Source organism: Mustela nivalis (genome assembly GCF_964662115.1).
Source record: "Mustela nivalis genome assembly, chromosome: 12".
Classification (NCBI taxonomy): Eukaryota; Metazoa; Chordata; class Mammalia; order Carnivora; family Mustelidae; genus Mustela; species Mustela nivalis.
The window spans coordinates 4838753-4860725 of NC_139031.1; the positions used below are offsets into that span (position 1 = coordinate 4838753).

The 21973-nt window shown below is 42.8% G+C and overlaps 1 protein-coding gene across 34 annotated transcripts in view; it reads left to right on the plus strand.

Annotated features, from left to right (window-relative positions):
- KMT2C (lysine methyltransferase 2C) overlaps nucleotides 1-21973 on the plus strand; it is a 271671-nt gene that overhangs the window by 226786 nt on the left and 22912 nt on the right. For all 34 annotated transcript variants that reach the window (XM_082693396.1, XM_082693371.1, XM_082693402.1 and 31 more), the window contains 8 exons: nucleotides 26-1909; nucleotides 2359-2651; nucleotides 4136-5973; nucleotides 7061-7172; nucleotides 10211-10292; nucleotides 11842-11905; nucleotides 13822-14054; nucleotides 16618-18294. In XM_082693396.1, the coding sequence (XP_082549522.1) occupies nucleotides 26-1909; nucleotides 2359-2651; nucleotides 4136-5973; nucleotides 7061-7172; nucleotides 10211-10292; nucleotides 11842-11905; nucleotides 13822-14054; nucleotides 16618-18294 (6183 nt within the window). The remainder of the gene's footprint in view (nucleotides 1-25; nucleotides 1910-2358; nucleotides 2652-4135; nucleotides 5974-7060; nucleotides 7173-10210; nucleotides 10293-11841; nucleotides 11906-13821; nucleotides 14055-16617; nucleotides 18295-21973) is intronic.

Genomic DNA, 21973 nt, shown 5'->3' on the forward strand with positions numbered 1-21973 from the left:
TCGCTTTCTCTCTCCTGCCCCACAGCAAATGCGCCAGAAGAGCAAGCAGCAGGCCAAGATCGAAGCCACGCAGAAGCTCGAGCAGGTCAAGAACGAGCAGCAGCAGCAGCAGCAGCAGCAGCTCGGGGCACAGCCCCTCCTGGCCCCTTCCGGCTCGGACACACCCAGCAGTGGGATGCAGAGCCCCCTGACCCCGCAGCCTGGCAACGGAAGTGTGTCTCCCGCGCATTCGTTCCATAAAGACCTGTTTGCGAAGCAGCTCCCCGGCACCCCCACCTCTGCGCCTTCGGACGACGTGTTTGTAAAACCACAGGCCCCTCCTCCGGCGGCCGCCCCGGCCCGGGTGCCCCTGCAGGAGGGTCTGCCGCAGCCGCAGGCCTGTCAGCCGGCCTCCCCGCAGGTGTTCTCGCCGGGAGCCTCTCACTCCCGACCGCCATCTCCAATGGATCCTTACGCGAAAATGGTTGGTACCCCAAGACCACCTCCTGGGGGCCATAGTTTTTCCAGAAGAAACTCTGCTACGCTGGCGGACAGCTGTGCCCCTCTGCCTTCAGTCTCTAGGCCTCCTCAGATGAGTGAAACAACAGCAAATAGGCCGTCCCCAGTCAGAGATGTATGTTCTTCCTCCACAACGAATAGTGACCCCTATGCAAAGCCTCCAGACACACCCAGACCCATGATGACAGATCAGTTTCCCAAACCCTTGGGCCTCCCCAGATCCCCCGTAGTTTCCGAACAAACTGCAAAAGGTCCTCTCGCAGCTGGAACCAATGACCACTTTACTAAACCATCTCCGAGGACAGATGTATTTCAAAGACAGCGGATAGCTGACCCATACGCACGACCCTTGTTGACACCTGCCTCTCTTGATGGGGGTCCTGGACCTTTTAAGACTCCACTGCAGCCCCCTCCATCTGCCCAGGATCCCTATGGACCCGGGTCACAGCCACCAAGGCGATTGTCTGTTGATCCTTATGAAAGGCCTGCTTTAACACCAAGACCTGTAGATAACTTTCCTCATAACCAGTCAAGTGACCCATATAGTCAGCCTCCCCTCACCCCACATCCGGCGATGAATGAATCTTTTGCTCATCCTTCAAGGGCTTTTTCCCAGCCTGGAACCATATCAAGGCCAACATCTCAGGACCCATATTCCCAACCCCCAGGAACTCCACGACCTGTTGTAGATTCTTATTCCCAACCCTCGGGAACATCTCGCTCCAATCCAGACCCTTACTCTCAACCTCCTGGAACCCCCCGGCCCACCACGATTGACCCTTACAGTCAGCAGCCACCAACCCCGAGGCCGTCTGCACAGGCGGATTTGTTTGTTACATCTGCCGCTAATCAGAGGCATGCGGATCCGTATGCCCATGCCCCTGGAACACCAAGACCTGGGATTTCTGTTCCTTACTCTCAGCCACCAGCAACACCAAGGCCAAGGATTTCGGAGGGTTTTACTAGGTCCTCGATGACAAGACCAGTCCTCATGCCAAATCAGGATCCTTTCCTGCAAGCAGCACAGAATCGAGGAGCAGCTTTGTCTGGCCCATTGATAAGGCCACCTGATGCATGTTCCCAAACGCCTAGGCCACCTGGACCTGGTATTTCAGACACGTTTAGCCGAGTCTCCCCATCTGCTACTCGCGACCCCTACGATCAGCCTCCAATGACTCCGAGATCTCAGTCTGACTCTTTTGGAACAAGTCAAGTCACACACGATACTGTTGATCAGTCAAGGCCTGGCTCGGAGGGGAGCTTCAGTGCGCCTTCACACTCTCCGATGACTTCTCAAAGCCAACAGTTTTCCGGTGTCTCCCATCTTCCTGGACCTGTACCCACTTCAGGAGTCACTGATACACAGAATACCGTAAATATGTCACAAGCAGAGACAGAGAAATTGAGACAGGTAAAAATGCATCCTATCTTCACAGGTGTTCTAAGTGTATTACTTGAGAAAGCTGTTCATTTCACAAACTGAGTAATTTCTACACAGATGTTAAAGTTTATCTTTGTAGAGTTTGTCATACTACAAAAGAAAAATGAAATTGGTAAAATTAATGCGGTTGAATTTGATATATTCTGCATCTTATTTTTGATCTTCATGAATTTGTATGGGAATTATTAAATATGAAAACATTCAATTTTATGATTCTTGTGTGGCGGGGAAAAGGACCCAAATTATTACTTTGTTCTTATAACCTGTTGAATAGTTAAGTACATCTGGTGTTTTATCCAAGTTGTGAACACTGAGATATTTTAAGCATCACCACAGTAACATATTGGGAAGTATTTGGACTTAAAAAGCCATCCGTTCATTGTCAGACGTCCCCGTGTCTGTTGTTTCTTTCCCTCCAGCGGCAGAAGTTACGGGAGATCATCCTCCAGCAGCAGCAGCAGAAGAAGATGGCAGGCCGACAGGAGAAGGGGTCACAGGACCCCTCAGCGGTGCCTCACTCGGCGCCCTTGCCGCGCTGGCAGCCCGAGAGCGTCAGCCAGGCTTTCAGCCGGCCTCCACCCCCCTATCCCGGGAACATCACGTCACCCGTTGTCCCTCCTCTAGGACCCAGATACGCAGTTTTCCCAAAAGATCCACGTGGCCCCTATCCTCCTGACATTGCCAGTATGGGGATGAGGCCTCATGGATTCAGGTAATGCTTTTAATTTCATGCCACATTTAAACTGCTAGAAGGGAATAGAAAAATGAAGTTACTGCTGAGACGCTGTTAATACTTTTTACTTTTTTATTCCTTTGAGATATAATCAGTGTTATTTTCCACTAATGAGAGGTCATGGAGTTTTCTTTTTTTAGCCTCTGGAGAACTCTGTAGACTCTTAAAACCCTCCCTCAGTTATTAAGTATGGACTGTTAGGGTTACATTGTAGCCACAGGCAAGCAGCTCATCAGTCCATCTGATCTGTGGCGTGGAGCTGCCTCTTTAGTTCGGTGAAACTTTCTGGATTGTGATGAGTGAACATTGTCCTTGTCACAAATTTTCCATTTTAATGTACTTTGTAAATAACTGTGGAGATTTCCAGATTGATGGGCTGTTTTCCTCTAGGAGCTTTTCTTGGTGAGAGAGGGTTGTACAGGGAGCAGCATCGTTTCTTTGCGTGAGTGGAGGGGCAGGTACGAGGGTCCGTCCCGGACGCGGTGCACTAGAGAGTTCTGTAGGATGTGCTTTGGTTTGGTCATGGATGTTTTTTCAGTCCTAATACCTATCTCCATGATAGTCTTAGCCTGATTTTCCTTTCTTCTTCCTCAGTTACTATTTATGCCTGTTGTTCTCTTTTATATTTACTTAAAAATTGCCTTTACTTTTTTTTAGAATGAGGTATAGTATAAATAATAAAAAGAGTCCTATAATTTATTCATCTACTAAGTTTTTACAGGTGATGCCTAGCCTTCTCTATCTCTGACTGCCTCCTGTCATCATCCCTTTTAAGCAAATAGATCAGTCTTTTTGGTCATCATACCCATGCCTTTGTCTTCTCAAGGACAGAGGCCTAGAAGCCTCTCCAGTATGGGGCCCCCTGGTGGCTCAGGCATTAGGCATCTGCCTTCAGCTCAGGTCATGATCCCAGGTTCCTGGGATTGAGCCCTGCATCGGGCTGCCTGCTCAGCAGGAAGCTCGCTTCTCCCTCTCACACTCCCCCTGCTTGTGTTCCCTCTCTTACTATGTCTCCCCCTGTTGATAAATAAACAAAATCTTAAAAAAAAAAAAAAAGTCTCTCCAGTATAATTTGTTAGACCACCTGCTTTCTTCAGGCTTCCCTCCACCCCATATCAGCCTTTCCTTATAACCTCCTTAAATAAGGAAAAAAGGGACTCTTACTCTAGTAGTATTACGCTTATTTCTGAACATTTGATTGCATCTGCTTACTGTCAGTTTATGTTGTCTTAGATTATTTGCCTTTCGAGCTCAGATGTGGTGAGCATTGTAGGGTACTTAGCAAAAATTACTTGTGTATAGATACTTTGTGCTTTGTAATGTGATAATTTTGATTTGCTAAGTCGTTGTATTTGGCAACATTAATTTTGTATATGAGTTTAATCTAAAGCTGTTCCTTTTTCAACCTAACTCTAAATTCAGCATGATTCTTAATATTAACAATTTGCTTTTTTTTTTTTTAGATTTGGATTTCCAGGAGGTAGTCATGGTACCCTGTCAAGTCAAGAACGCTTCCTTGTACCTCCTCAACAAATACAAGGACCCGGGGTTCCTCCACAGCTTAGAAGATCGATATCTGTAGATATGCCAAGGCCTTTCAATAACGCACAGATGAATAATCCCGCTGGCCTTCCTCAGCATTTTCCACCACAGAGTCTGCCGGTTCAGCAGCATAACATACTGGGCCAAGCATTTATTGAACTGAGGCATAGGGCCCCTGATGGAAGGCCACGGCTGCCCTACACTGCTTCTCCCGGCAATGTCATAGAGGTACCTTCTCATCCAAGACATGGAAACTTCATTCCCCGGCCCGACTTTCCAGGCCCTAGACACACAGAGCCCTTGAGACAACCTTCTCAAGGTCTACCAACTCAGCTGCCTTTGCATCCAAATTTGGAACAAGTGCCACCATCTCAGCAAGACCAAGGTCATCCTGCCCATCCATCTTCTATGGTCATGAGGTCTCTAAGTCATCCCTTAGATGGAGAATTTTCAGAGGCCTCTTTGTCAACATCTACACCAGCGGAAACAACGTCTGATAATTTACAGATAACCACCCAATCTTCTGATAGTCTTGAAGAAAAACTTGATTCTGATGACCCATCTGTAAAGGAACTAGATGTTAAAGATCTTGAAGGGGTTGAAGTCAAAGACTTAGATGATGAAGATCTTGAAAATTTAAATCTAGATACAGAAGATGGCAAGGGAGATGAATTGGATACTTTAGGTAATTTGGAAACTAATGATCCCAACCTGGATGACCTTTTAAAGTCAGGAGAATTTGATCTCATTGCATATACAGATCCCGAACTTGACCTAGGAGATAAGAAAAGCATGTTTAATGAGGAACTAGACCTAAATGTTCCGATTGATGATAAGATAGATAATCAGTGTGTATCTATTGAACCAAAAAAAAAGGAGCAAGAAGACAAAACTGTGGTTCCTCCTGATAAACATTCTCCATGGAAAAAATCCACAAGTACCAGTGAGATAAAAACAGAAGTACTGTCTCCAAATTCTAAAGGGGAAACCAAATGTGAAAGTGAGAAAAGTGCTGAGAGTAAGGATAATGTTGACACTCCCTGCTCACAGGTTTCTGCTCACACAGACATACATGATGGAGAGAAGGCTTCCTTGCAGTCCTGTGACACAGACCTACTTGAGAAAAGAGCTAATCGAGAAACTGTTGCTTCCAACACAAGTGGTGTTCGTGGCTCCACTCAGCTGCCCGCTGAGGACGGAATCAACTCCTGCAGCATAACTGGATCAACTCCAGTTCTCTCAAGTTTACTTGCTAATGAGAAATCCGATAATGCAGACATTAGGCCATTGGGGTCTCCACCACCAACTTTGCCAGCCAGTCACGTGTCGTCACCGTCCAATCATGTGTCGAGTTTGCCGCCTCCTTTGATGACACCACCTGGTCACGTTTTGGACGGTACCGTGAATTCTAATGTGGCGGTCGTCTCTAGAGTAAACCATACTTTTCCTCAGGGTGTGCAGGTAAATCCAGGATTCATTCAGGCTCAGTCAGCAGTTAATCATGGTTTTGGGACCGGAAAACCTACAAATCAAACTGTGCCTCTAACAAATCAGTCTGGTACCAGTGGCATGTCTGGACCCCAGCAGCTAATGGTCCCTCAAACATTAGCCCAGCAGAATAGAGAGAGGCCCCTCCTTCTAGAGGAACAGCCTCTGCTTCTACAGGATCTTCTGGATCAAGAGAGACAAGAACAGCAGCAGCAGAGACAGATGCAAGCCATGATTCGTCAGCGGTCCGAGCCATTCTTCCCTAATATCGGTAGGAATTCCTTGGACTTCAGTAATTGCTGTCTGTGGGCATTAGGGTGGCGTTCAGTAAGCTTCCAAGATTTCGATATTAAAATTACATGTGGACCAGAGCAATGAGGGTCATATTTTTGTTCCTTATTCAGCTTTAAGATGAAAGCAGTTAAAAGTTTTAGATTCCTCCCAGGGATCAAGAGATTCAAAGCTCTTGAGTTTCAGAACTTCTCACTTTTATTACTTACACTGTTGTTTAACAGAAATTAGGCTCGTCTCCTTTAGTTCCCTCTAACCATTATTACCATGTCTTTTCAGAGTCAATGAAAGATGAATTTAAAGAAATTATTATAGAAATAGACTTCTTGCTGTCTTTGGTGTACAATAAATACTTGGCAAAGTTTTTCACATAAAGCTTTTTCACTTATTTCCAATACCTTATTAATTTGGAAAACAAAAACAAAAACTGTAAAATAGCAGTGCAAATACCAGAGTTCCTCCAGCAGTAAGACTCTGCAGTCAGAGTTCACATGTCAAAGGAACGCTTCCTTCTAAACAGTAAAACTGACATTTTGTTCTATAGGCATTACCGGTTTTATCATGGGGGGGGGGTGCATTTCTTTTTCATCTATATGCAAAGAGGTCTTTTTTCCCCAGTAACCTATCTTTATTGCAAAGGTATGCCCTCAAGAAATAGATACATTCTTCTTTTAAAAAACAATAACTAGGCTTTGTGGAATTCCGTAGTGTTGGAAATAACTGCAGTTTCTTGTTCATGATGTTGCATTTGGACAAAAAGGAATTGCATTGCTTTAGGTCATGGCTGCCATCTTCCTTAAATGTGGCAAGCTTCTTGCTCTGACTTTCGCACGACTGAGGTGGGCAAGCATTATGCAAATAGAGATTATTGAGATGAGGTCAGATTCAGGATGAGGTTTTTACTCTCTTGTAATTCCTCACCCAGTACAGAAACCTGTAACAGTGATTATTATAATAAGGAATAAGAGTGTGTAAATTACATGATGTTTGTGATAGTTACATTACCTCTTAGTGTTACTTGAACCAAGTACTATGAAATAAATAACTTTAAAATATTTCTTCTTTAGATTTTGATGCAATTACAGACCCAATAATGAAAGCCAAAATGGTGGCCCTTAAAGGCATAAATAAAGTAATGGCACAAAACAATATGGGCATGCCACCAATGGTTATGAACAGGTAGGTAAAGATGTTTCTCGTTTTTACTGTGCATCAAGAAGTACATGAATTATTACTAGGTCTTAGAAAAAGCATATAGTAACTCAAAAACCTGTAGCCCAGGAATGAAAATAAATACTTAAATTGATTGTGCTGTCGGCTGGATATGGTCAAATGTAAAATGTTTTAGGAATGTAAGGATTTAGTTTTAAGGTTAACATAATAAAACAATAGGGAAAGGTCAAACGGTTGACTTGATTAATCCAGGCATTTAAGTGTGTTCTTGTAAGTACCTTTAGAACAATCTAACTGAAGGCTGCCTGGGACAGAGCTCTTCATCCACGATGGAGGAAGATGAGACAATGAAACAGGAAAATAGAAATCGAACTGTTCTGTTGAGAAAGGAAGATAGCTTGCTTAATTAAGCCTGTGAACATTTTTTTTTCCATCAAAGGAACAATGCAGAGAAAAAAGTGGGACATTTCAGTAAAGATCCTCAGTGTATAAGACAACTGTGAATTCATTTCTAAAATAAAATGTCCCCAAACTGAATTTGAATCAAGAAAGAAAAAGTCAAGAGGATGGTTGAAAGTTAGCAGTTGGAGAACTTATCTTTTCACTGTTAGCAGAAAAGTGGAAATTATGCATTAAATAGGACTATAAGAGTTGGTAGACTCTGGATTTCTGAAATTAGAGTACTTCCCCCACTGAAGGTGTATTAGGTAACTGCTGGACAGTCTTTCTCAAGTTCTGATTATGGACTGCCGTCAGAATTACATGTTGTTGTTGTTGTTGTTGTTTTTTAAGTCAGGTTCTTGAATCAGAATGTCTGGAAATGGTACTGGTGTATCCGTATTTTTGATGAGCACCAAGAATTATTCTGAAGTATGTTGCAATTGAGAATCTCTGTCAGTAGAGTAGACATGGGGCCTCAGTGTAGCCTAATTACCTTGTTGAAGAACTGTTTGTCACAAAAAGAATTATGGATGATTATGGAACTGAATACAAAACCTACATGAATTTGAGATAAACATGTTATTTCAGGTAAACGGGGAATCCTTAAAGGTATAGTTCTTTCCAGTTGTTGAAATATTTGGAAGTGGTCAAGGAACACTGTTGATATCAAAGCAAAAGTAGTTTCTCATTCTTTTCATTCTTACACAGCATCTATTAGCATATTTCCTCTATCACAGGGGTTTTTAAACTTTTTTGTCATGAACATTATTGACATTCTAGTGAAGCCTTTGAATTACTTCTCAACATTTGATATGCAAAACCAAAAAATGTAGTATTATAAGGAATCAATTATATTCAAAATACGGTTATTTAAAATTACGGTGTGTGTGCTTCTTAATGCATTAACACATTTAGCAATAGGTCTAATAACTACCATTATTTCATAGTATGTAATGATGAACCTAAGTGACCAAATTAGGTACGTGTAGCAACTTTTGTTATGAAAGGAGTGCGAATTCTACTGGTGATAAAGTCATGGCACTGCTAATAATAGTGTAGTTTGCTGCTGTAGTGAAAATAGAAGGAAAAGTTCATTTCATTTCAGCACTTAGTTTAAAGTAGGGACCTCAAGTTAAAAAAAAAAAAAAATAGGAGCCTCAGAATCAGACCCCTGGTCTTTCAGCATGGGCACCTCTACCAGGGAGAGACACATTGGTACGTTAGTTAATTTATAGAATATTGTTTACTTTTCTGCTCAGTGCTTTGAAGAAGAGGAGATAGTCCCTTCCTCAAGCTGGGTGCTGTGGTGACTGAGGATGATAGTGAGTGGCATTGGGATCCAGAGATCATTCCAGATCAGGGCTGTTGTGGGAACAGGAGGTTGATACATAAATTTAAAAAAAGGAAAAACTGAGTAAAAAATTAAAAAGCATATGTTCTAAACGGTAACAGTACCTAAGTATTAATATGTAATATTTGATATTTAATTTGGAAATTATGCTTGTTATATCAAAGCATTTGGTAACTGGAGGAAGTGTTTTCATTAAAGCAGTAATGTTTCTATGAAGTTTTTATAGCTCTAATTAGAGTAAGTCACATTTTGCCAAACATTTTTATTTATTTATTGAGAGAGAAAGGGCGTGTACTTCCGGGGGTGCGTGGGGCAGAGGGAGAGGAGAAGAGCATCATTCGCAGGCTCCAGGTGCCGTGCTGGGCTCTTATCTCATGACCGTGAGGTCATGACCTGGGCCAAAATCAAAGAGTCAGACAATTAAGGGGCTGAGCCCCGCAGGCGCCTCCAGCAGACATTTTTAACCATATAGCCTTGTTCTTGGTTAGTGACTAATTTTTGATTTGCCTTAACATGAGATACAGAAATGCACAAAAATGTATAGAACTTTTAAGTTGAGATACATTTTTTGTTTTGAAATACAGAGTAAGTTACAATTATTTTCTTATAAGAATAATTGACTTAGTATATATAGTTTTTGGTGTACAGCCATAGTAATTGGGTATTTCTCTCCATCACGAAATCACCGCCACAGTAAGTCTGGTGTCCGTCTGTTCCCGTCCAGCACTGTGAAGGTGTGAGTGACTGTGTCCTCTCTGCTTGACGCTCTCACCTCCCTGTTGCTTACTCATTCCTGTTTGGCAGCTGGAAGATTGTATCTCTTCATCACCTTCACCCATTTTGTCCATTCCCCCACCCCCTGCCAATAATAATTGGGACAAGAAATAATTTTCTAAGAATGTATGTAGTAAATGAAGACTTGAATTAATTGTATTTTAAGGCGTAGTAGGTCCTGTAATCGAGTGGGAAACCCCAGGAGCAGCCTAGCTGGCTTCCTGTCCCAGCCACTTGGTCCTTGGGGAAGTTAAGTAACCTCCGAATCTCCTGTCACCATGGATGGGGGGAGAGGGAGTCCACCCTTCAGAGCTGCAGGGGGAGGACCCGAGGGGGGCACACACCACGACGTGGGGCTGTCCTACGTGGCTTTGATGCCACTGCTCACTCTCCCCTGGAAGAGGAAATCGTTAAGCACGTACAATCGTTTTCACTCTAAATGCACGTCATTTTGATGCTTAGAACTTCCTTTTCACAGGTTCCCCTTTATGGGCCAGTCGGTGGCGGGCGCGCAGAGCGGTGAAGGCCAGCAACGTCTCCTGCCCCCGGCAATCTCCCAGGTACTGCTGCTTGTCACTCGTCACCCGACAGGGGACACTTCCCTGGGTTTCTCACCAAACCCTACTCTTTAGAGTGAGTCCACTTTTAGAAAACAGTAGAAACCTTAAAGCATTGTCAGAGTACATTTTCGGCTCAGCAGAAATAAAGACATTTTCCTACTTTCTAAAGGAAAACCACACTGAGGTGAAAAAACAGAGTTTCCAAAAAGGACCTCTCTGTTTATGAGTTAGAAAGTCACTTGGAGGAAAACCAAACGCTTCAGGTTTTGGGTTTTGCTTTTATTTACTTTCAACTCTGCAAGAACATTTTCATGTCCTACATTTTGGGATTAATCCATGACACGTGGAACTGTGAAATACAGACTCCGGTCATTCTCCTTGGCTGTCGGTAGTCCTGTTCTGCTCTTTAGTCCTTGGGATAACTTAGTTTTTAAAGATATTTTCCATTCATAATAATCAGATTTTTAAGTGTAATATTTAAATGTTTAGTGTCAAGCAATGTCTAGAAAAGTAAACTGTTCATTTCATAAGGTGCTTTTTTTCCCCAAGTTTCTGCCTAGAAAAAAAAAAGGGAGAAAGCTACTTACTATATGTCTTTTGAAATTTTCTTTTTTGCTGTGACAGTTGTGCCTTACATTTACTATGCTGATAATTATATTCTTTTTTTAAAAGAAGAGAGAGGCACCATCTGATAACAGTGGAGAAAGCATAGACTTCATAGCGGAGTTGTAAAAAAAAAAAAATCTCAGTTCCACTATGAATTTACTGTGCAACATTGGGCAAGTTCTTTAACCCGTTTTCTGATCTGTTAAATGTTAACCACCTGCTTTGCACTATTATAAGGATTTCATGAAGTGTTCTGGCTGCTAGTAATGTTCAGAATTGTTACCTGCTGTGCAGCTCATGTCTAACAACTTGTAACAATAAATGTTATTTTCAGAGTTAATTTTATTTATCAGAGTATTGCCAGGGAATTGTTAGGTTAATAACTATTTATTCAGTCTCCCTGGAAGAAATAAGACACTTAATTAGAAAACAAGACTGATATTTTTAATAATTGTATATTTATTTTATTATTTGTGCATGTTAGGGACAGTACTTCTTGTTTGTAAGTAACTGTGTTATAGAGTGAATTTAGTAAATTTGGAACCCATATTTATATCTTAATTACAGAAAAAGCCAGGTAGATTTCATCAAAAAGTGGGATTTTATGTGGGTCTCTAGCTAAGTACTAATGATATTTGACTTGCCCTAATATCATATTTCTGATGAGTAATCCCTTGCCTCAAACATACTTGTTTTTCAACTTAAGTCTGGAAAATAAAACAGTTCAGAGATAGCTTTAAATTTTCAGAAATTAGTTTGTCACTACGACGTTCATTCTACTTTTTTGAAAATTCAAAGCTTTAAAGATGTCTTAGGAAATTAAGGGGGTTTTTCCTTCCATTTCTTTTTCTTTCTTTTTTTCTATTTCTTTTTTTTTTTTAAGTTTTTTCCCCCTTTAACTGAAATGTGGAATAAACCTATTTGTAAATTTTACTTATTTTAGGATGGCAGTATAACACATCAGATTTCTAGGCCTAATCCTCCAAATTTTGGTCCAGGCTTTGTCAGTAAGTATAAATCTAATAAGTTATGTGTTCTCTGGGGATTGCTTGTTTGCGCTATATTTGTGTTCTTCTTAAAAAAAAATAAAAATAAAAATGGAGTTAGTGTAGATGTGTTATTTGAAGTCGAAGTGCCCTCATCTTTTATGGAACCTCACTGCCCTGTTAGACGTCTGTTCCTGAAGGCATGTATTTTCATTGCTGTTTTTCTCTGTGCATGAAGAATTCTAGTTAGAGATCAATATTTTAATACAGAAAAGCCGTCTTCCCCATTCTCTTCAATATTGTTGCTGTTTTTATATACAGATTGGGCACTTTACAACCTGTAGAATTAAACCACTTCTTGTTCTAATGACTGTCTGCCTCCGTGACGAGGACACTATATGGGAACAACGAAGGGAATGTGCTTAGAAATAAGTCGGGTTAGCAGCACGGTGTGCAGGCCAGGGCTGCAGGACGCCACAGAGTCCTTTCTGGTTACCTTCAGGGGTCCCAAGGTGGTTCAGGATAGTGTTTACAGTTCTCCCCAAACTGAACCTTTCTGAAATCTTCAGACTGTTTAGCTAACTTTTTTTTCACCATTATTTTTCATTTTGCTCACCTCTGCTCTCCTGGTTCCAGAAACCAGAAAGGCTTTCCTTGCGGTAGGTCTCATTCTACCAGAAGCAGAACTTCTGAAATCTTGTGAAAAAGCCTGTTCTTGAAAAATGCCCTTCAAATTTAGTAGAATAGATTTCAAGTTCATACATGTACTGGAACTTCTGGGTTTAGGAACAAACCCAAAGTCTAACCTTTTGAAATTAACCCCTGTATTTAATCATAATTATAATTTGAGCACATATTTGCATTAAAAAGTGTACTACTATAACCAACTGGCTTTTTCTGGCTTTATTGTGCCCATTGGCATTGGTTGGATTCTTACTGTAATGACGATATTCTGTTATCATTGATGTAATTTTTCAGCTAATGTCCTTCTTGGAATTGTATTTATTCATTTCTTTGTCTTATAGTGAGTCAAAAAGGTATATCTTGAATTTTACTACCATAAGATACTTTTTTTTTGTTGTTTTTTGTTTTTGTTTTTTTTTTGTTTTTGGGTTTTGGCATCAGTGACGTAAAGTGCCCTTAAAAAATAAAGAAAGAATATTGGTACAAAATGAAGAGATACAACTATTTGGGGAGATATTTATGACAGTCATAAAAATAGAAAAGATTTTACCTGGTTAATAATAATTCCATACCTTTGCTTATTTATAGAAATATAAATTACAAAATTCATAAAAGTTACAATGTTTTTAACTTATGGATTTCCTTTATAAAACATAGACTTCATGTTGGTCCCTTCTAAGAGTTTATGTTCCCTTCCTCAAAGCTTAGGATATTTTTTCACTATTAAGAAATAGGTAAAACCTTATAAACAGGAAAATTAGCATGGGAAATGATACCTAATCCATGCATTGGTAATAGTATATACCTTTGTTTCTTCAAAACAAAACATTTCAAAAAATGTCTTAAAAAAAAACCCAAATATATATATTCTGTAAAGTTGAATCAATACAATACACATATAACTTAATAGATAGGCTGGCATGTGGTTTAGAGAATTTCATAATTCAGTAGTGAAAAGCATTCCATTAGATAAAAGTCTTCTATTTTTCAAAGATTGGATTTACAGTATTTCTAAGTATGAAGTTAACACGTGTACTAAGAATATGCATTTTTGGTTTCCTCAAATAAATACTTTTCCAAAGTCTCCTATTTGATAGTTACATTATGGTCTAATATTTAGTATTATGTTTTCATGACACCCATTACAAGGTCATGGTGAAACTGCATATCCTTACAGAATGGATTTGTGTAACTTCTACATTGTTAGATCTTTTAGGAAATTAACACAGATGAATTTTTCATTTTTTGCCTAGATGATTCACAGCGTAAGCAGTATGAAGAATGGCTTCAGGAGACCCAACAGCTTCTTCAGATGCAGCAGAAATATCTTGAAGAACAAATTGGTGCACACAGAAAATCTAAGAAAGCCCTTTCAGCAAAACAACGTACTGCCAAGAAAGCGGGGCGTGAATTTCCAGAAGAAGATGCAGAACAGCTCAAGCATGTTACTGAACAGCAAAGCATGGTTCAGAAACAGCTAGAACAGGTAATTTGAAGCATTCTGGATGTTCTTTTTCATATGGGATGTTTTTATTATTTCTTCTCAATATTTTGGCCTTAAAATACATAGGTATATTTTACGTAAAAGATGTATTCCTGAAAAATGAACCCCCCCCCCTTTTTTTAGATTTTATTTATTTATTTGAGAGAGAGTACATGAGCACAAGTGGGGTGGTAGGGAAGGGCCGAGGGCTAGGGAGAAGCGGCTCCCCACTGAGCAGGGAGCTTGGTGCTGGGCTTAATTTCAGTATCACAACCTGACCCAAAGGCAGACACTTAACCCTCTGAACCGCCCAGGTGCCCCAAATGAAACCATTTTGCTTTTACCTTCCATTATAAACCAAATGCTTCCCAAAATGCTCATACTGAAATAACAGTTACACTTAAAAAGAAGCAAAATTTAAGTTTTTATTTAAAGTACAATAAGAGTGGTGTTCAAAATGGTTTCAGACCCATTCGTAGGGATTACCCAAGTGAATTAAAACTTGGGTTTGCCTAAAGACCTGTGTACAGGTATTTACAGCAGCTCAACTCATACAGTCTCCAAAAACCAGGAATAGCAGGTATCCTTCAGTGCCAAGCAGTTGAACACATTGTGATGTGTTCCTGCACTGAAGTAGGACATGGCAGTGAAAAAGAAAAGCTGGACGGACCTCAGGAGCCTCCTGCCGAGGGAAGGACCTAACCTCAGAGGGTTAGGTACACATTCCACTTACAGAACATTCTTGACGTGGCAGAATGACAAGGATGGACAATGTTCAGTGATTGCTGGGGCTTAGGGTTGGAAGGAGGGTCTGACTCTATAGGGGTGACATGACATTTTTTGGGGTGAAAGAACTCTTCTGAATCTTGACTGGGTGATGCCTACGCTAATCTCTATGTGTGATAAAGCTCATAGAATTGTACACCCAAGAAAATCTGTATTTCTTTTGTCAATTTTAATTTTTTAAAGAAAAATGAGAAGTAATCCAAATATATTTTTTTAATTTTATTTATTCATTTGACAGAGACCACAAGAGCAGCAGGTAGAGAGATAAGGGAGGGAAGCAGGCTCCCTGCTGAGCAGAGAGCCCAATGTGGGGCTCGATCCCAAGACCCTGAGATCATGACCTGAGCTGAAGGTAGAGGCTTAACCCACTGAGCTATTCAGGCGCCCTGATCCAAGTTAAGAGTAGAAAAGGAGGAATCCAGGGTAGACTGACGTAATAAACTTGGAGTGCTGCCAGCGTACCGAGCACTCGGGTGAACACATTCCCATACGTTGTCTTACTAACCTTCTCTCCAACTTTCTGAAGAAGCTGGTATTGTCACCATTTTACACAAGAGTCTCTTGAGTGATCACAGTGGTGGGGACATGTGGGCTTCTAACTGATTACTGGGGTAGGGTTTTTTTGGCTCAGGTGTCTCATCTCCAAGCGATAGCTACCACAATTACGTACCAACAGTAAGGTGACTGTAATATAAACCCTGTTGTTTAAAACTAGGACAGTTCTGGAATGAGACAGTTCTTCTTTCTAAATTTACTCTGTGGGTCCATGTTTGTTGCAAATAAAGTTCTTTTAATGATAGGTATTTCTTATAAAGTAATTTCAGCACTTTTATTGCCGCCGGTGTCTTTCTACATATTTCCTCATCATGAGAGCCTGGCATTTGCGTATCCATGGATCAAATCCTATTTAGAAGCTAATACTGTCCTTGGAAAATGGAACACATTGTCTGTGTATAGTTGCCACCCATCCAGTGCGATCTCATTAAGATAAGCAACTGATAACATGATTAAAAATATTTTAAAATGTCATGGGGAAAGGTGTGGATGACCCCCTTTCTGTGTTCCTAGTGCTGTTCAGGGTATTTTCTGTGTACTCCCTGCTGCTTCCCCAGTCCCACGGTAATTCTTCAGCTCCGGCCAGGCACCTGGTCAGGAAAGAAGAAAGAGTTATACAGCTGCTGGAGACCCAGCAGAACCATTATGTGCGGAGAACATGCTAGTCTGTTTGAGAAACTGAATAAAATAAGCTTAAAAACATGAGAACTGCTGGGCTCGGTGTCCCTCTGTAATAGGCATCCTGGGTAGCACCAGGCATCATGTCCCCCCTTAGGAGGACACAGGTTGCATCTTTACTGAGACTGGTTCGTAGCATCTGGAACATCGTGATGGCGTAAGGGTTTTTGGAATGTATTAATTGGACACAAGTCAGTCATTATATTAGTAGCGGATTAGGAACTTTTCAAAATATTACCTCAGAGTTTTTTTTTTTTTTAGAAGTTACAATTTGAGTATGTGATCCCTTAAATTGGAAGAGTTCCACCCATGCAGCCTTTCTGATGCGGGGCAGGATCACGTACTCAAATTGTAACTTCTAAAAAGAACTCTGAGGTAATATTGATCCTGTTTTTTTTGTGATTTTGGCCACTGCCTAAGCAAAATAAAATACTTCTGCCTCTGCAAGATGCGCTTTATACATAACCCCACCGTAGGCGCCAGCCAGTGAGCGCGTTTGACCCTGCGGTGTAGATACACGAGTAAGCCTGACTTCCTGTGCTTCCAGATCCGCAAGCAGCAGAAGGAGCACGCGGAGCTGATCGAGGACTACCGCATCAAGCAGCAGCAGCAGCAGCAGCAGCAGTGCACCATGGCCCCGCCTCCCGGGCTGCCGGGCGTCCAGCCGCAGCCGCCGCTCGGCCCGGGCGCTGCCCCGCCTGCGCTGAGCCAGCCCGGCTTCCCCATGGTGCCACAGCCGCTGCCGCACGCAGCGGTCATTGCGGGCCACGCTAGCCCTGCTAGAATGCCTGGCTTGCCGGGGTGGCAGCCTCCCAGTGCTGCCGCCCACCTGCCCCTTAATCCCGCAAGGATGCAGCCTCCCGTCGCCCAGTTACCAATACGAACTTGCACACCGGGGCCGGCGCCCGGGGCGAATCCACAGAGTGGACCGCCACCGCGGGTGGAGTTTGATGACAATAACCCGTTCAGTGAAAGCTTCCAGGAACGGGAACGGAAGGAACGTTTGCGAGAACAGCAGGAAAGACAACGAATCCAGCTCATGCAGGAGGTAGACAGGCAGAGGGCTCTGCAGCAGGGTGGGGTGCAGCCTCACGGCCCGCTGCGCTCCCAGATGCCGTTCTTCGGGTCCGACCTGCCCTGTGACTTCCCCCCGCCTCCCAGGCCCCATCAGCAGTCCCCACAGCACCAGCAGCCGATGGGGCCGGGCTCGCAGCCGCAGAGCGTGCCACCGGCACCCATGAACTCCCCTCCCGCTCAGACTTTCCTGCAAACCGCTGAGCGAAGGCAGGTGGGACCGCCCCCCTTCGTTCCTGATTCACCCTCAGTACCTGGCGGAAGCCCGAATTTCCATGCTGTCAAGCAGGTGCACGGAGGGCTTCCCGGGGCCAGCTTCCCGCAGTCCCCCGTGCGGCCTCCGTTCCCACCTGCCCTCCCTGCGGCCCCTGCGGTGGCTAACAGCAGTCTCCCTTGCGGCCAAGACCCTGCCGCCACCCATGGACAGAGTTACCCAGGGTCAGCCCAGTCTCTCATCCAGTTGTATTCTGACATAATCCCCGAAGAAAAAGGGAAAAAGAAAAGAACAAGAAAGAAGAAGAAAGACGAGGATGTGGAATCCACCAGGGCGCCGTCCACCCCCCACTCCGACATAACGGCCCCACCGACCCCGAGTGTCTCAGAAACTACCTCCACGCCCACGGTGAGCACGCCCAGCGAGCCGCCGCCGCAGCCCGACCCGGACTCGGCCGAGCCCGGCCGCCCGTCGACTCCGGGCACGGTGGCCGGCCAGCAGGGCGTGGAGTTGGAAAGGAAGCTGCCCCACGGGGACTTACCGCAGGGAACCCCAAATCCGCAGACGTGTGCCAACCCGGAGGCAGAGAAGCTCTCCGTGGAACCCCCTGCCGCCGCCGAGGAGGCCACACCAGAGTCGGCTCAGCCGCTGCAGCAGTGCCCGGGCCAGGACGGGCCTGAGCCGGGGGAGCAGACGGGGAGGAAGGCCGAGGAGAGAGCGGCGGCCGGGCCCGTCTCCTCGGGGCAGAGTCCTCCCCAGTCTGCTGGGGCCCCTGCTGCCAAGGGAGAGTCGGGCAATGAACTTCTGAAACATCTGCTGAAAAATAAAAAATCATCTTCCCTGTTAAGTCAAAAACCTGAAGGCAGCTTTTGTTCTGAAGAAGACTGTACAAAGGATAACAAACCAGTTGAGAGGCAGAACCCTGTCGAAGGATTGGTAAGTGTGCTCCCTAAAAGCCACAAATCCCGTTTGCTGTTTGTTTTCAGTTCTAGCCGCAGCAGATCGGTGCCAGCCACGATACTAATTTCAACAAGGCTTTGCAACTTTTTACTCTAAAAGACAAACTTTAATTTTGTTGTTTATACTTCTGAGGAGCCCATGTTTTGACTCCCACCCTTAAACCATTTTAAGTAATAATTTGCTTGCTTTTTATTCAGAAATCAAAGACATGTACTAGTAATGCATTTCATATGTGACATGTGGCTGTCAGCTGATGGTCACTGCATTGAGATGATCTAACTGACTGAAGCAAAAAGTGAACGTCTGTGTATCTTTATTGCAAATAAGTATGCAATTTCCATTAACATCTTTGGAATGCAGAGGATAGCTCTGCACCCATTCATACCCATGGGGACTCTCAGGGCTCTCAGGGTAACCCGTTTTGGGAATCAATTGTGTTACAATGTATTAATACTTAATTTTATACAAATGGAATCTTACATTATTTTAAGTTACTATTTTATCTTTATAGTTTCCCATGTATTACTGTTCTGCCCTTTTTAAGGTACAAAACACTGAGTTTGCCCTTTTTTTTTTTTTTAATGGATGAAGAGGTACTTCGTAAATATACCTATACAGGATTCCATGCCCTGCATTTCCCTGAACTGCCTTAAGCTCTCAGCCAGGCTGGGTTTCCCAGGTTGTAGGAGCTGCTCTGCTCCCGCGCTCTCACTTCCTTGCCATCCAGAAGCCGCAGTGCCATTGCTGCGTCGTTCATAAAGCTTTCCCGATAACGCTTCTCATTGGGATTTGACAATTTTCATTTCTTTTTTTATTTTTTAATAAAGATTTTACTTATTTTTTTGACACAGAGAGAGAGAGAGATCCCAAGCAGGCAGAGAGGCAGGCAGAGAGAGAGGAAGGGAAGCAGGCTCCCAGGACGCCGGGATCATGACCTGAGCTGAAGGCAGAGGCTTTAACCCACTGAGTCACCCAGGCACCCCTACAATTTTCATTTCTTTTTTTTTTTTTAAGATTTTATTTATTTATTTGACAGAGATCACAAGCAGGCAGACAGGCAGGCAGAGAGAGGGAGAGGAGGAAGCAGGCTCCCTGCAGAGCAGAGAGCCCTATGTGGAACTCGATCCCAGGACCCTGAGATCATGACCTGAGCCGAAGGCAGCGGCTTAACCCACTGAGCTTAACCCAGGCGCCCCCAATTTTCATTTCTTAATTGAATGGGCTGAAGTGGTACATTTTGTTCAGATTTTCATTTTTAAGGTTGTTAATGAAGCCATTCTTGTAGCAAGTGTTCTTACTCTTTGTTTTCTCTTATTTGTGTGTTTGACCATTTTGTAGAGTTTGGCTGCTGCCTTGATAGATTCAGTTAACTTCTGTAAACTTTAGTGGTAACATTTTTTCAGTCCTATTTGTCACCACCAATTTACCCAGTCTAACCACTTTCTCCACTGCATTCTGTCCCCCTAGGAATACCTAACTGCTTGCAATCCCCTTGAAGGCCTTTCTGAATTCACCTTTCCACGTGGGGCCATTTGCAGCTGTTTCTGCCAGTTGCTATCCTTTCTTTTTCACATCTGGCCAATGTCTTCTTTTCTTTTACAACTCAGTTCTAGAATCATCTTCCCTAGACCTTTGCAGATGCGCCGATGCACATGTGCTCACATAGCAGTCTTTAGAATGCCACTGCAACAGCTTCTTGAAGGGCAGAGGCTATGTCCTGAGGACCTTTGTATAGTATTAGCACATAAGTACCCAGTGTGTGGGATTGAAGTCTTAGTACTGATGATTATGTTATATAGAGAGGATGTTATGATAGAAAAAGGAGTGAGATCACTTGTAGATGTATACATGTTTGGACTGTGTCACATATTCCCATATCCGTTTAGGAGGGTGGCAAGGGGTCGGGTGCCTTATTACTAAGGGTAATGGTGCCTTACCATATTCCAGGTAGGTATCCTATGCTGAGCAATTGCCTGAGATATTTACTTTCTAGTCACATGACAGGCAAAATTACTGTGGCGGTAGTTGGGTAGACCAAGTTTTCATCCATGCTCAGTCTGCTTATTCACATGTGAGTTGGGGTTAGGAGAAGAGCACCTTCCTGGTTGCTGTGCAGTGAGTAGTAGGGCCTTCCTGGGAGGTTTAGGAGGTTCTTCCTCAGCCTGTATAAAGTTCATGTGTCATCACTTACCAGGAGGATGGTCTGGGCATGTTCGGCCCTTTCTGTACCTTGATTTCCTCATCTGTACACAGCAGGAGTAGTAGTATTCCCTGTTATGTAGGGTTGCTGCAAGGATTAACCGTTAAAACACATTCTGCTGGTAATGTCTGGAAAAGGTACATACCTTTGACCTACTGATTACAAATTGAGGAATCTGGCATAGGAATATAAAATTCTAAAATATGCAAAGATGCAACCACATGCATAGCTAATGTTCTATTAATGAAAAAAAATGAGAGAATTTCAGAGAAAGTAAGTTTAGTATAGTAGTTACTTATTACATTATTGTTTCTTTTTTTTTAAAATTATTGTTTCTTTAAGCTATATCTGAAAGTGTTTTTTTTTCTTTTTTGTTGTTGCAGCCACTAAAATTTATGCTATAGAAGGATGTTTAATATCATGGGAAACAATGTGTCAGGCCACTAAAATAAAAGAATACCAAGTGTGTCCATTGTGTTTTAACACAGTGTCTGTAGGCATAAGTAACATACTGAACACAGATACATTAAAATGTTAACTTTTTATCTCAGGCAGACATTTGGATGATTTTTTAACCTTTGTGCTCTCCTGTAATTAGAAGTATTCTTTGAAATGTGGTAATGCCTGCTTTTTACGGTAGTTGTGAGGATTAGAGATAATGTCTGCAGTGCACTTAAAGTGCTTGACCCAAACGTACTTAATAAACAACTACATTATTAATCTCTTATAACCCAATAAGAAATTCTTAGGTCCTTGCTACTCAAAGGACAGCCCTTGGGGATCAGTAGCATTGAGCTCACCTGGGAGCTTCTTAAGAAATGCAGAATGTTAATCTGCAGCACAGACTTTCCAATCAGAATGTGTTCTTTAATAAGAGCCATGGTGGTTCTTCTGCATATGAACATGGAGAGGGGCAGAATTTGAATATATCAGCATCACCTAAAGGGCCTGTTGAAACACAGGGTGCTGGGCCTCACTCCTAGAGTTTCTCCTTCAGGAGGTCTGGAGTGGGACCAGGGAAGATGCATCTCTGACGCACCCCACCCAGGAGGTACTCCTTTTGCTGCTCTGGGACTGCTTTTTTGAGAACCATTATCTTGTCCTGGGATGTGTAGTCTGAGCCTGCTTGGACATTTTACCCTTTCTTGTTGAGCTTAGAATGGCTTTTACATTTTCAAATGGCTGAAAAAAAAATCTAAGGAGTAATATTTCACAACATGTGAACATTATATGAAATTCAAGTTCAGTGTCCATGGATTTAAAAGTTCATTGGACCACGGCCACACTTGTTCTCTGCTGAGTGCTCTGCCCGGGCAGAGAGTTGAGTGGTTACGACAGGTGCTGTTTGGACTGCAGAGCCTGAAATGTTACTGCTGGTCTGTTTACAGAAAAAAATGTTGCCATGCGTTGTCCAAGCCATTTAGAGTAAAACCGGAAACTGTAATCTTCAAGCAC